At 55.1% G+C, this 15,132-nt stretch overlaps 1 protein-coding gene across 1 annotated transcript; it reads right to left on the bottom strand.

Moving 5' to 3' along the window:
* Window positions 1–5,968: 5,968 nt before the first annotated feature.
* Window positions 5,969–9,672, bottom strand: LHX1 (LIM homeobox 1). Its single transcript, XM_054287365.1, has 5 exons — window positions 9,503–9,672; window positions 8,060–8,286; window positions 7,453–7,730; window positions 6,665–6,830; window positions 5,969–6,348 (listed from the first exon to the last, which is right to left on the bottom strand). The coding sequence occupies exons 1-5, from the start codon at window positions 9,670–9,672 to the stop codon at window positions 5,969–5,971; spliced, it is 1,221 nt and encodes a 406-aa protein (XP_054143340.1).
* Window positions 9,673–15,132: the final 5,460 nt, after the last annotated feature.

Raw genomic sequence — 15,132 nt, 5'->3', positions numbered from 1 at the left:
GAAATTGTCAGATGAGACGGGAGCGCTGGCAGGGAAGGGCTGTACATCCTCCCGTGGCTGTACAATTACAGGCTGTTAATATGAATCCACCGTTCAGAGCCATTCCTTCACCAGAGCACAGGAATGGGCCGGGGTGGGAGCGTGGAGCCCCTCGGGCACTGCCATTCCAAGGAGCCCATTCCAAAGGCATTCCCACAGATCCATGGGAATTACCCACCCCGGAGTGGCCTCTGCTGAATTTAATTGACTTACTTCATCAAGAGCAAAATTTGACCCATATACAGAGGGCCTCGTGCTGGCCAAAAATAGCCACGAGCTGGGGCTGATCCTGCCAATGCTTGGGTGAACAAATGTCCTTCTCCAAACTGACCTTTATGGTTTCAGTCATGCTAGTTCAGTTAAAATTTCCTTTTTAAACCAGCAACACAATTTATCCATGAAAAGGAAAGAAAAAAAGTGAAAAGAACTTGGGAGAAACAGAAAAGAACACAAGCAAACCCCATCCACTAAAACAAATTACATAAAATTTAGATTATATACATAAAAAAACTCTCCTTATAAATATTTATTAGTATTTTTCTTCTGTGCTTTTATTTACTTGAGTACTTCTGCTATTCCTAACCCATCCTTCATTCAAAAAACACAATTGCTTTAAAGATTTTATCAACCCTTAATGGTTCCTACATTGAAAAATAGAAAGAACAGAGTGTGTCTGAAGAGATGCACAGCCCAAAGATCCTTACAGCAGATAAGAATTTTAAAGGCCACCCAAAGGCACTTTAAAAACTAGACAAAAACTGGTTTTAGAAGGAGCAAAATGTCTGATTTTCAAGCAAACCACCCTCTGTGTGCTCTCCTATGCACACGACAGACACCAGGGTAGTGTGAGGCAGCCTCTCCCACAGGCTTCACTCCCAGAAATGCCCCAGAGCCCCTGGAATTCCTCTCACCCGGCTCTGAGCAGCCAGGGCAGGATTTCCACAGGTTCTGTGCTGTGCCACAGCTGTCACCCTGGCCGGGCACCCTGGACAGCCCAGCCCTGCCCTGCAGACCTGGGCCAGGGATTTCCTCCCAGCCACGAGGGATCCCAGCAGCCCGAGCAGGGTCAGATCCCTCAGGAGGGAGCTTGGGGTGAAACCAAACGGCAAAAATGGATTCTGAGATTTCCCAAACTGTGAGCAGTGCCCACATGGCACTGAGACAGAGCTGTCCCTGGGTTTGGTGACATCCTGGAGCAGAAGCTGTAAGAGAGCCCAGCCACAGCCATGTCCCAGCAGAGTCACCAGGGGATGTTCCACAACAAAACCACGAGATGCCAACAGAAACAACAACTGTGATCCCGTGTGCCGAGGGACCAGCCCTGCAGGGACACCCTGAGAACACCCCAAGAACACCTCACAGCCACGGCTCCACAGCCCCAGGGACATGGAGTGAGGGATTTGGAGGCCACCTCACCACGAGGCCACATTTCCTGTGTTACAATTCTGCCTTTAATGAGTGACCCACTCTCACATCAAACTCTGCTTTCCAAGCACGAGCTCTGTAGCTAAACCACCACAAGTACTATCAACAAATAAACAAATCCCAGATTTATAATCAAAATATTTTCAAATGGACACACTAATTTCATTTATAACTTCATGTGTGTTTTGTTGGCATGAGGAACGCTGAGCACTCCATGCCATGGCAGAGACAAAGAAAGGATTTCCCAGAACCTGCTCCAGCATCACAATTCCTTGTTCCCAGCTCACCAGCACAGAAGGATTTGTATCAATTGTTTAAACTTAGTAGTTGTGAATTTATCTGTTAGGGGTAGGAACAGAAAGGGAGATGGCAAATGCTTCAATTTCATATTGTAAGAACATGCAAAGCCTAAAGACAACACAGTTATTCAAGAGAAAAATCCAGACTACATCAAAAGGGACCATTCTTGAGAGGACACTGCAATATCTGCCACTTCCCAGGATAGCAGGATAGCAAAAGTATGTCAGTCACCACTGACAGTTTAAAATTATATTTATTTATCAATTTGTATCCTGTACCCATCGCTCAGCGCCTGGGTACAGACAGTAAAATATTACAAATAATTTATCTACAAATCATAATTTAAGTACATCCTTACTCCTGGGCTACAGATCTTCCCAAGTCCCTCTCCATCAACAGCAAACAGATCCCAGCAGGGCCCAGGGGAGGGAGGGAGTGGGCAGAGAGGAGCCTTGGTGGGACAGTGTGGGACATTTGGGCCAAAGCAGGGCTTTGGAAACTCACAGCATTTTACAGACTTTGATCACCCTGCAAATTCCCCTCCCAGAGAGCAGCCCCGCACGGACAGTACTCACAGCAGAGCCCGGAGCCCTTCTGGGGCTGGAGCAGCTCTCACAGGGGCTGTGCACGGATCTGCAGCTGGGCCCAGCATCCCCGGCCGTGCCAGGCAGGGCAGGGGCAGTGCCAGCTCTGCCCTCGGCTGGGACACGGCCCCGAGGTCACCGCAGGCAGCAGGAGAGACCAAAAGAGAGCAGTTACTGCCCAAAGGGCTCCTGGGGAGGCCCTGCACGGACACAGAGCCGGGCTGTGCACAGACAGTGCAGGACCCCGGGATGGCCCCAGGCCCTTCTCCCGTCCGTCCATCCATCCCTCCATCCATCCATCCCTCCCTCCATCCTCCCACCCACCCACCAGGGAACGCCGCCGGAGTCAATGGAAATGCTCTTGTAAACAAGGACTTACAAGAAGCCAACGTGACAATGCTTTCAAAAGGAGTTGGACTGTGCAATTGTTGCTGGATTAGGGGCTTCAGACGCACCGAGCTCGCTCTGAGGAGAGCAGAATTCCAATCTCCACGGGCTGGGGCTGGGCCTCGGCCATGGGAACGGCTCCTGGGCTCCCCCAGACCCAGCACAGCCCCGAGGAAGCGATGGGAGCATCACAAAAACACAAACTCTCCTTTTTACAACCTAAACCAAGCCTTGTCACTGCCTGAATGAACACAGAATTAACTGTACAAGGACCCAGAGAGAGAGAATGAAAGAAAGGGAAGAACCCCTCAAAATTTCCTACAAAACAAACCTATTTGGCAAAGTCCTCATTTAAAATCATTGATTCAACAATAAAGCAGCAGCCCAGCCCAGCAGCACAAACAGCAATATTTATCTTTCCCAGATAAGTAGAAGTTTGGAATAAATAAATCACCCATTCCTCTGCTTATATAAATGCAAACCAGAGCAACAAAACATGGCAATAGCAAAAAAGACAAACAAATGAGTTAGACACAGAGTCCAGGAGTTTAAGAAGTCTCCCCTGTATTTAATAAAGCATGAATTATTTTTTTAGAAACACTAACAGATCCCTTGCGGATAGTTTTTTATCTTTATATTGTTATTATATCAGACATTTTGTGTTTAAAGTGAACTATTGCTTCATCTAGGTGGCCCCTCGGCTGGGCATAGAAATTAGCTATAAAACAAAATCAAAAATCACCATTGAAAATCACAAACTATACAACTCAAAAGCATTTGGAGCTGGTTCTTTTCCCACCCCCAGTCCGAAGAGAGAAATAATGGAATCACTGGGAACGGGGAGTTCTGGGGGTTACCATAAAATTCTGTGTCTGCATCAAATGCAAGCGAAGGCAGCCCAAGCAGAGGAAGGAGGAGATGCAATCCCAGCTCGTCCCTTTCCATTAACCCAGCAGGTGGAACATTCAAACCAGGGCTCTGCAGAACCCAGCCTGACTCTTTGTCCCCAGCACAGCTCCAGGTCCTCTCGGAATCAGCGGGAATTTTGCTTTTGAAGAACTGAATATTCACGGTTGATAATTAAAACGTGAAATTGGGCATTTCTCAAGGCTCCAGGATTTTTTTGTTTCATTTTTCTCCAAGAGAATGAGGCTGCATTGAGGGCAAAGCAAAATATTCTCTCCCACTGCCTTTAGAGAACTTCAGAATGAGCAAACGCCGCCAAAGCACTGACTCTGCCTCAGCTCTGAGAAAAAAGGATTCAAATTACTTCCAGGACATTGAGGCTATGCTGTGTCCAAACCATCCAATTAGGAGAAAAAACCCCAAAATTACCTTCAGAGAATTAACTAAAAGTGGATCAATTGCAATCCGTATCTTTGCAAGTGTTTTACATTTTCAATGCGTTTCTGTTTATGCATAAAATCAGCATTTCCAATGTTCTATCTTAGCACAGAGCACGAATAACTGAAGATATTGAATAATTTGATTATTTCTGAATTTTAAAATTTAAAATGCTGTGGAACAGGGTATTTGGACTTCAACAGCTGAGCCTGGAGATGGAAAGAAAGGCTGGAGCTGCCTCTGGCCGCTGTGTGCAGCGACACCAGGGCTGAGGCTTCCCCAGAGCCAAAGAGCTGCCAGGATCAGCAGCAGCGCGGATCATCCCTTCTCAGGGCTCTTTTACTCCAGAGAATCAATTTCCAAAAATTGCTCAAAACATCAAATGAAACACGAGTTATCTAAACATCAGATTTTCTAATTTTATTAAAAACGCACAAATTTTATCCAACATGTTTTCTTTCATACAGTGAATGGTCTAATATGCACTGGAGGTCACACAAGCTTAGGTTCATTAGAACAATAAAAGACATATGAGAAATTTAATATATAAAGAAAAAAGTAGCAGCTGTTGACTGCATATTTGACCATAAAATTTAAATATTTTGGACTTTTATTTTAAAGACACAAAAATAAAACCTGTGTGGGTCTATATAAGTCATATTAACAATTCCATGAATGTTCAACAGGACTAAAAATTAGCAAAGATGTTTGTTTGTCTTTTTTTTTTTTCTTTTTAACCTTGTAACACTTTTAAACACTTTCTTGGGTTGCTGGTGCAAAGCACCTTACAGTATTTGTGCTATATATTTACTTTATTTGGCAACTGTCTGGGTTTTGTGGGTTTTTTTTTTTTCTTTGCCTTCTGTAAACAACACCTTTTACAAACTAGCACAGTGAACCACAAGCCCTGCAATCTGTTAGAACATCTACAGAAAAGAAAATGAACTATTTTGGTTGGCTGCTCAAAATCTTTTGCTTTTGAACAAGAGGTTTTTCTAAAACAGGATTTGTTAGTAAAACATTGAGCTCCTGAATTTAACATTAGACGTAAACAGTTGACTGTTTTTAGTTCAATAGAGTCTTTTTGTTTAGCTTTTCTCTCTCTGCGAAGGTAGAATACTTTTTGTTTGTTTGTTTGTTTTTTCAAGTCATTTTCGTTAGAGGTCTGGGTGGTGACCTTTGCTATGATGAGGAGGTTTTGTACGTGTAGCTTTGTGAAGGTAGAAGAGTTGGTGCTGAGGGCTTAACATTTAGTATTTGCTATTTTTGGAAAAAAAAAAAAACAACCAAAACCAAACCAAAACAACCGAAACAAAACAGAAAAGAAAAAAAGAAAGGAAAAAGGAAAAGTTATCCCACCTGATCGTCAGCAGGCTGAAATGGCTGAAGCTAAAAAGAGTTTCTTGTTGTCGAACTTTCTGAGAGACAAAAATGAACAAACAGATTCATAATGCCAGAACCATCCTTAACCGGGAACGCTATAGAGAGTTCTTGAAGCTTTTTTTCCCCTTTTCTTTGACCTCTCCTTCATTCAATTATTTTTTAATTTTTTTTTAAACGAGAAGTTTCTAAGGATTGTGGCTCTTAGGATGACATCCAACAGGGTAATCAAACTTAGCCATCCTACGGAATGGCAGCACTTTTACTGTACAGCTTCCCCAGTTTCTTTGTCAATGGTACAAAAAAGTCCCCTTGCTTGTTTGATACAACCATAACATGGAGATTGTCCTGGTCTAGAGCAAAGCTTGCCTTGGAGCGATTGGATTCAGTTCGTTCCCAAGGTAAAATTGTCTTAGGGCGGGAGAGATGTTATATGAATTCATTTCTGTACACCATAACAATAAGCAGACTAGATGATCATCACTTACTTAGACCCAGTTCGTTTAAAGCTACCACACAGCCGCTTCGTTCATCTCTGGAGGGTGGGACAAGTGATTGCCGTAGTTAGCACCACCGTTGACGGATATCGACGAAAATGGGGGGCTGGGGCCAAAAACTTCCGCGGACATGGAGTGCAAGGAGCCGGGCAGGTTGGGTTCGGGGCTGGGCGAGTCCCCCGGGGGGTGCGACATGATGTCGGTGAAGCGCTGAGCCTCACTCGAGGGGTGGTGTCCGGGCAGGGGGTGGTCCATGGCCCCCAGCGGGGTCCCTGACGGCCCCGAGGAGGGCACGAACGGGAGATCCACGGGGGTCTGCGCTTGGGACGAGGGCGGTCCTTGCGGGAAGAAATCGTAATTGCTTCCAGGGCCGTAATACTCGCTCTGATAATCTGGCGGACAAAGAGAGACAGAGGGACGGTAACAGGCGGGCAGGTACCGAGCGGGGACGGCACGGGCATGTTCGGGGTGTCACCCACGAACCCGAGGGGAACGCGTGACCGGGCTGGCCGGGCTCCCCCTTCCCGCCGAGCAGCGGGGACACCGACACAGAGCGGGGACACCGAAAACACCGGGGAGCAGCGGGAGAGCGCCGGGATCCCGCCGGCAGCGCGGCCACGGCCCCTCCGGCTGCGGGGAGCCCCGCGATGGGCGGCGGAACCGGGCAGAGGCCGGCACGGCAGAGGCAGGCGGGGGAGCCGTACCCACCTCCGTAGAAGGAGAAGGGCCCGTTGGGGATGAGCTCGCCGGGCTCCAGCCGGTCCACGAGCGGCCGCATCCTGCGCGGGCTGCGGAAGAACGCGTGTCGCCGGGCGCCCAGCGCGCTCAGCTGCTTCATCCGCCGCTCCTTGGAGCGCCGGTTCTGGAACCACACCTGGCGGGGCGGGAGAGGCGCCGGTCACGGGAGCCGCGGGTCCGCTCCCGGGAGCCCGGGAGGGATCGCGCTCTCCCTTCCCCTCCATCCCCATCCCGGGCTGCGCTTTTCCCTTTCCCGGTCTGTGCCCGGTGCGCACCGAGCCGGCTCCAAGCGCGGCCGAACCCACGCGTGACGGCGGCCCCGCTCCCCACCGACTGCGGGTCAAGAATGATCGAGTTAATTCTTATTACCCTGCCAAGATTACTGCTAATTACCCTCACACTGAGCCTCTCCAATCTAACCTCGTCTTTAATGGTCCTTTAACCCCCCATTACCCCAGCGCTGCGGGTTTATAAACCTTTTAATAATTCCAGCGCGTTGTCATTCTTATTTACCCATTAACCCCTCACATTTCTGGTTATTAATTTCGATACTGTTTGCAGCTTCTTTAGGATTTCTGCGAATAAACCCGCGGCTCCGTCCCCGGGAAGCACGGGAAGCCCCGGGAAGTCTCGGTAATAACGATTTCAGAGGCCGGCGGGGCTCCCCCGCTCCCCGCAGTGCGGAGGGTGCCGGGCACCGGCCCCTCCTCGCCCTCGCATTCCCCGGAGCCGTGCCCGGGGCCCGGAGGCGGCGGTACCTGGATGACCCGCATGTTGAGGCCGGTCTCCTGCGCCAGCTGCTCCCTGATGTGCCGCGTGGGTTTCGGGGTGGCCGCGAAGGCGGCTTTCAGAGTCTCTAGCTGTTTGGCTTTGATGGTGGTGCGCGGTCCCCGCCGCTTGGCCCCCAGGTTCTGGTCGTCGTTTTCGTTGCTCCCCGTCTCCTTGTCGGACACGTTGGCGCTTTCCGAGTCCTTGGCGTCGTCCTGGGAGGGGTCTTGAGAGTCGGGGGACAGGCTGGGGTCACTGCCGGTGGTGGCTGGGGAGAACAAACCCGGGTCACGCTCAGCCGGGGGAAACACCGACCGCGAGGGACGGGCCGCGGCAGGACCGGGGAGAGGGAAAAGGAGGGAAACGAAAAAGGGAAGAAGAAGAAGAAGATAAAAAAGAAGGGAGACAAGAAGAAGAGGAAAAGAAAGGGGTGGGAGAGTGAAGGGAGAAGAGAGAGGAGGAAGACAAGGGATAAGAGAGAAAGGAGGAAAAGCAGAAAGGAGATGACAGAAGGAAGAAGGAGAGGAGCGTCTCATCCCAAGGAGCAGCCGGCGCTGAGCGCATCCCCGCCCTCATCGCCCCGGCCGCGCTCCTCACCTGAATGCAGGCTGTTTTCTTTGGCAGTATTGCTGTTATTTAGGTAATCTTCTTTGCAGACAAACTTGTTCTCGTCTATGATGTAGAGCTCCTCGCCGGTGGAGAGTTGCTTGTTACACATCATACACGTAAAACAGTTCAAGTGGAACACTTTGCTCCGCGCCCTGCGGACCAGGTCGCTGGGGGAGATGCCCTGGGCACAGCCCGCGCACTTGGTCCCGAAACACCTGCGGGGAGAGGCGGCAGCGTCAGCAGCGCCCGGGAACGGGGCCCGACCGCGGCCTCCGCACACCCCGCTCGGCCGCGGAAACCGGCGTTAAACCAAACACGGCAATCCCTGCAGAGCGCTCCCTCTCCCCGATATCGCCGCTTTTCAAAACAAAAATCAAACCCGGCCTGGGCAGCGGTCGGGATCGCCGAACGCCGGGGCTGCGCTGCCCGGGTGTCCCCGCGCCCCGACACCCGCACGAAGGGCGCTCTGACCAACAGCCCGCGGCAATGCCACACGTTCTGTGTGACCAACAGCCCGCAGGAATGCCACACGTTCCGTGTGTCGGTACCGGCCTCGGGGGCACTCCGGCCGGAGCAGCCGCCGGTGCGGGCAGGGCCGGCGGGGAGAGCCGGGGGATGGCGGGGCCGGAGCCGGAGGCCTCCCGGCCCCGCTCAGCCCCGCAGGGCTCTGGGAACCGGGACCGGAGCGGTGCCGCGCCCGTTCCGGAGATGAAGCGATGGAGCTCGAAGCAGTGCCGTCCCCGTGCCCAGGGAGAAGCGGCGGGCTCGGAGACGCGCTGTGCCGGTGTGCGGCGGGGGCTCCGCGGCCTCCCCGGCCCTGAGCCGGTCCTTGCCCTTACCGCCGGTGTGCGGCGGCGGGGCCGGGCGGGCAGCGGTACCGGCGGCCGCTCCGAGCCCGGATTGATGCCGGAATGCGCGGGGAGAGCGGCGGCGAGCGAGCGTCGGTCACCGCTTCCCTGTCCATCCATCCATCCATGCACCGGCGGAGGGTCGCTGCCCTCGGGCCGGCCTGGCTCCGGTGCCCGGGATGCGCTGGGCCCGCGGAGCGCCCGCACCGCGCCTTCCCCGCCGGTGGCACCGGGAACAGCGCCGGGCTCACGGCCGGGCCAGCCCCGCTCTGCTGCACCGGCCCCTGGCCCGGCCCGCAGCGCCGCTCGATAGTTCGGAGGGAACTTCGGGCAACTCGAGCTCGGCCGGGGGACGGGAGAGCGGCGACATCAACGGGCCCGACCCGGGCCCGACCCCCGCCCGTCCCTGCCCCGGGATTCCCGGAGGAGCCGCCGCGGTTTGAGATGTTCGCGTGTCTCGGGGAGGGAAGAGGCGCTCGTGGGTCCCGCTGACAACGGGGAAAACAACAAAAATAAAGGGAAAAAATGGAGGTGAAAAACGAACGGAGAGGAGCGGCGGGGGCAGGCGGAGGCCGGTACTCACCGAAAGAAGTCGTTTTTGCAGTAAAGCTTGCCTTCTCGCGAAAAGCATTTCTCTGTCAAATTGCATTTACATTCACAGCACTGAACACACTTCACATGCCAAGCCCTGTCCAGTACATTCAACAAAAACCGGTCCAAGATCGGCCTTTTGCAGCCTGCACAGTGAACCATTGTCTTTGGTTAGTTCTGAGGGGGGCAGCGGTTTCCCAGGTATCAAGGAAAAAAATAAATAAAAATAATTCTTTTTTTTTAGAAAGACGACAACACCGGCGAAGGTTTGGTTTTTGTTTTGTTTTTTTCTTTCTTTTTCTTTTTTTTCTTGTTTTTGTGTACGTATCTTTTAAAAGCCTTGGAGAAGTGAAGAAGGATAAAAAGAAAGGGAGGAAGAAGAAAAATCTTCGTTCGAGTGTCCTAGAAGGGGTACACAGGAGAACCCCCCACTGCCCAGCGCTTCGACACAGCCGCAGGATCCCGGCCGCTACCAACCACACGGATAATAATAATAATAATAGTAATAATAATAATAGTAACAATAAAACAATTACGGCTATAAAGATCGGCGCTCAGAAAAAATAAAAATTAAAAAAATTAAAAATAAAACCGCCAAAAAGCGAGCGTGATGAGTTTTTCTAAGGTCTGAGGTAGAGCAGTCAGGAGTCAAAGTGCTTTTCCCAATGAGAAATCAAAGGAGGAAAAAATATAACAACAACAACAATAATAATAATAATAAATAACGAGCCGGGGCATGGAGAGGCGGTGGCGGTCACACGGGCTGTGGCTGCTGCCGCGGCGACATCGCCCTGCGCGTCCTGACGCGGGGACGGGGACACGCTCCGCCGCTCCTCGCTCCGCCGCTCGCTCTCCTTCTCTCTCTCTCTCCTCGTTCTCTCTCCCTCGACGTCTCGGCGGCACCGTCGCGCCCGGCTCTGTCCGTCCGTCCGTCAGTCCGTCCGTCCGTCCGTCCTACCTACCCGCGCGCATCGCTACCCGCGGCGGCCGCCCGTGTCCCCGGCGTGGCATGGCGCGGCGGTGGCGGAGCGCAGGGCCCGGGCGGGCCGGGCCGGGCCGGGCGGAGGGCGCGGGGCAGAGGGGCGGCCCCGCCGTCCGGCCGCGCAGGGGCTCTGCATGGTCCCGGCGCCGCCGCCGCCGCAGCCTTATGGACCGCGCGCCCACGTCAGCGCCCGCCGCGGCCAATCCGCGCCGCCAGCGCCGCCCCCCCGCGCCCGCCGCGCCGCCGCCGGACGGGGCGTCCGCGCCCCTTTATAGAGCCGCCGGGGCGCCACCGCCGCCTCCGCCCGCCGGCCCGCCGAGCGACCGACCGACACACCGACAGACACACTGACACCCGGCCCGGCCCCCGAGCGCGATCTGCGGTAGGTGTGTGACGGGGCACGGACGCGGGCACGGCGCGCACGAGGAGCCGCGGCCGCTCGGTGGGGTCTGGCACCCCCGCGGGGTCACGGATCCGTTAGACAGACCCGGCCGCAGAGCGCCGCGCTGGCACCGGCCACAAACGAGATCCCGCCTCGCCGTGGCTTCCCCGAGAGCGCGGGGTGCAGCGGAACCCCGGGCCGGGCCGCTTTCCCCGGGAGCAGCGCTGCGGCGGGGCCGGGACCGCGGCCCGGGACGCTCCGGCGGGGCCGCCCCGGTGGGGAGGGGGCGGCGGGCCCGGGGCCACCCGACCGCCGAGGGCACGGCGGATCCGCCGCTGACTTCGCCGTGCTTCCGTTACCGGCGCTCGCAGCGCGCGTCCGGGACCGAGGAGCACCGGCCACCGCCATGTGCCTTCTCTATTTTTCCTTTTTTTGGTAAATAAAAATTAATTCGCTTTTACCTTCCAGGGGCCGGTCGGTAGCGGGGCGGTGCGGAGGGACGAGGTTTCTCTTTCCTTGGCGCTTTGCTGCCCGTCGGGAGCCGCCGCTCCGGGGCGGTGTCACCGCCTGGCCCCGGCCCCTCCCGGCCCCGCTCCCCGTCCCAGCGGGCCGAGCCCCGGGACGGAAGGGACCGAGCGTGCCCGGGGGTGCGCACAGCGCCGAGAGCCCGGCCGGGCGCGGGGATGGATGGCGGAGGCCCGCAGCATCCCCCGCCTGGATCCACTGCCCTCGCTCTCTTGCACGTCTGTTTTCCTCGTCCTTGAGAGGGGAAAAAAAATTAAAATAAATAAAAGCGGGAAGGCATAAATTGGAAGACACAAGAAGGAAGGCAGCAAACGCGCTCAGCGCGGGGGGCAGCCGAGGATGCCGAGCGTGCCCGGGCCGGGAGCGGCGGTTCGGGGCTGCGCTGGGCCGGGCCATCGCCTCGGAGCTGCCGCGGGTGTTTGAATGCCCCGGGCCGGGTCCCGCTGTCCCGCTCGGCCCCGTCGGGGCTCCCGGCGCAGCTGTCGGTTCGCTCGGGGATCAATGGGGCCGGGCCCGCCCCGCCCGGTGCCCGCACATGGGCGCTTCTCATGGGGCGGCCCCGCTCCGCCGCCCGGGCAGCGCCAGCTGCCGTCAGGGCAGCGCTGCCGGGACCATGTGGCGCTGGGATGAATGAGGGGAAGGCGGTGAGCAGCTCGCGTCCATCAAGCGCCAGTTTTTCACAGCGATGCTTTTTTCTCCTTTCCCAGGCGTTAGCGAAAGCATCTGGTTCTGCCCCGCTGCCGGGGGCTCAGGCCGTGCCCAGCCCTCCCCGGGGGGGCTCTGTCCGCCCGAACCCCCCGAGCCCCGCTCGGGACAGGAGGGGACAGCGGGGACAGCGAGGCGTCCCCTCTGCCCCACCCCAGCGGGGATCCCGGCCCGAGCAGGCGTTTGAGGCCAAATCCCCCGCGCTTGTGTCCGAAAATCAACCCCGGCACCCCCGGGCAGCCCCGGCTCCTGCACCCCCGGCACCCCCGGAGCCCGAGGGGGAACCCCCGTGTGCCGCCCCCTCGGAGGGCCGGCTGCTGGCACGGGCGAGTTTTTGGTTTTCGCTCTATTTTTCAATTCGCCCGGGTCCGTTCCCCCTCCCGAGCCCCGCGGGGAGCGGCCGGGATGCTCCAGAGCAACCCCAGCCGGCCCCGCTGCTGAAAGGAGGGACATAAAGAGAGTAAAAAAACAAAATAAAGAAAGGAAAAAGGGAAATCAGCAGATGTTTTAAAAGGGGATTTTTTTTTCTTAAGGATGGAAATTACAAGAGGGGAAAAAATTTTAAAAAATAGTGTAAGTAAAATAGTGACTTGTGAGAGAGACCCAAATAAAGAGAGAGGTAAAATAAAAGAGTAAAACAACCCCAAACAAAACCGCCAAACAAATCCAAACTCTAATTCATTTTAAATCTAATACCGAAGGGAAAAAACCAAGTCCCTTTCAGGCGAGTTTAAATTTGCATTTTATGGGTGTCGTTCCCGTGTTTTTAGTTAACCATCACCCTGTTTATCATCCCCTTTGGCCACCGCTGCGCTCAGCAATGGGATTTCTCTCTCCTTTAGGGGTGCCGGTGCCGCATCAGCCCCGAGCGCACCGCGTTCCTCGCGGAGCATCCCCGCATCCCCAGCCGGGCACGAACTTCCCTCCCGTGCACCGACAGGCGCTTTCCCCACATCCATCCCCCGGCAGCGCTGAGTTCTCCCTCTTTTCCCATTCATTTTAAATTTGATTTTCTCTTTTCCCTCCTTTTAAACCTTTCTCCAGGACCGCTCGGGGCCGGTGACCGGCGGGGCCCCGACGGGGCGGGGGCGGCCCCGAGCTCCCGTTCCGACCCCTCCGCTCCGCGAACCGGGGCCGGGGCTCTCCAGTGTGGGGGACAGCGAAGGTGGGTGCGGGTCCCACCTCCCCCCCGGCCCCAGCACCTTCCTCCGCAGAAAGAGCGCCTCCGCCTGATTAAATATATATGCGCTTAATGCTCTGGCCAAATATTGAAGTTAAGATGTAATTAAGCCTTTAGAACATCCCCGCACCATAAACCCCACGGCTGGACAGGATCCATCCCCAGGTTTGTTTTAAAAGATCTTGGGAAAAAAAAAAAAGAAAGAAGAAAAAGATCTTTAAATTATGTATTAGAAAGTCCCAGTTTATCCTGCCACACTCGGGTCGATGCTGAGGGTAAACACCACCGCACTGTCGCCCCCCGGCTCCGCTCGCCTTTCCCTTTCCTTTATTTTTTCTATTTATTTTCCTTTTCCTTATTTATTTTCCTGCCCCCAGCCCCGTGATTAACCCTCCCGGGTTTCTGCCCACGTCGCTAAATGTTGTCGCTTACACTCCGAGCTCATGCATTGTTTATGGGAAATACGGTTAATAAATAATTACAAATCCGAGGAGCGCGGCTCTGCCTCTGACTGACGGGAAAGTGTCCGGGGGTGTCCGGGAAGGGCCCGGGGGTGTCCGGGGGTGTCCGGGGGTGTCCGGGGGTGTCCCCGAGCCCGGGGCTGGGGCCGAGCCCGGCGGGATGCGGCTGCGGGACAGCCGAGCGGGATCCCGCACTCGGTAAAGGGCAGATAAAAGGCGAATAAAAGAGAAAAGAAAGAAAAGTGGAAAGGTAGAGGGGGCGAGGGGGGGCTATAAAAAAAGAGGGTGAAGCGAACCCCCGGAGGACGCAGCGCTCCCGGCTCATCCATCTTCATTGTCTCCGTGTGTGCAAAAGCAACTCCGGTCTAAGGAAAAGCCACTATCAAAGCCATGGCTTTATTTTATATCCTATAGATCAGGAGGGAGGCAAAGCTTTATTTTCGCCCAGAGACAGATATTTTATTTCTCTCTTACGGTTTTATGTGTGAGAGATGTCAAAAAGGTAAAATAGATTGCTAATGCATAGGCAAAACGAAGCTGTTTTGGCATGCTCTGTGTCAGGAGGGCTCCCGGGGAGCGCGGGCTGGGGATTTAGGGCTGATGGGGGACTCGGGGGGATTCTGCTAAAACATCTCTCTCCATAAATCCAGCCGCATGGTCAGCGCGGGCGGCAGCAGGAGTTTTAAAGGGGAAGAGTTGGAGCGCGGCGGAGCGGAGCGGGGTCCCGGGATCCCGGCTCGGTTCGGTCCCGCCGGGATCCCGGCTCAGTTCGGTTCGGTCCCGCGGGGATCCCGGCTCGGCTCGGTTCGGTTCGGTCCCGCCGGGATCCCAGGGCGCAGCCGCTCTCCCATCACCGCTCCCGAGGCGCTGCCCGCGGCACAAAGCGCTCCCGGCTCACCGCGCCCCACAACCTCCTCGCCTGATTTTATGTCAATATTCCATTCTATGTTTTTCCCCCCAAAACGAGCACCCATCCCCCGACCATCGCTACAGCTCCCGGAGCTGCGGCTGCTCCGCATCCGCCTCGCCGACCCCGCCGCGGATCCGCACGGACCTTTTCCAAAGTTAAAATATATCTCCCCAAGCTGCAACAATTTTCATACTTTTTGACCTCGGGGATTTACTTAGCACGTTAAGTTCAAGGCTCAGAAGCCCAGGGCTATTACTCATTTAGGCACTCCCACCACCAACACTTTTCACCACATATTTTATCATTTGACTTCCCGGCTTAAATTCATGTTATGGCAAATAATGGATGGTAATACTTTCCCCCTTCCCCATGTTAATTGTCTTGTCTGACAGCCTCCGCATTTGGAGTGATTTAAAGCAAACAAGGGTGCGGCGAGAGCAGGAGACAAACCCGGCACGAACCCGGCGGGAGCCCCGC

This window comes from Melozone crissalis, unplaced genomic scaffold, assembly GCF_028551555.1.
Source record: "Melozone crissalis strain CALT ecotype California unplaced genomic scaffold, PUWL_Pcris_2 ptg000057l_1, whole genome shotgun sequence".
Taxonomy (NCBI): domain Eukaryota; kingdom Metazoa; phylum Chordata; class Aves; order Passeriformes; family Passerellidae; genus Melozone; species Melozone crissalis.
The sequence above is the reverse complement of the archived record's forward strand: the minus strand, read 5'-3'. Positions and strand labels throughout refer to the sequence as shown.

Coding starts and splice junctions, on each gene's coding strand:
- LHX1 (XM_054287365.1), bottom strand. CDS start 9,672: ATGGTTCACTGTGCAGGCTGCAAAAGGCCGATCTTGGACCGGTTTTTG. Junction 7,731..8,059: donor AGAAAACAGCCTGCATTCAG/GTGAGGAGCGCG, acceptor TGTTCTCCCCAG/CCACCACCGGCAGTGACCCC. Junction 6,349..6,664: donor GCCCTTCTCCTTCTACGGAG/GTGGGTACGGCT, acceptor TTTGTCCGCCAG/ATTATCAGAGCGAGTATTAC.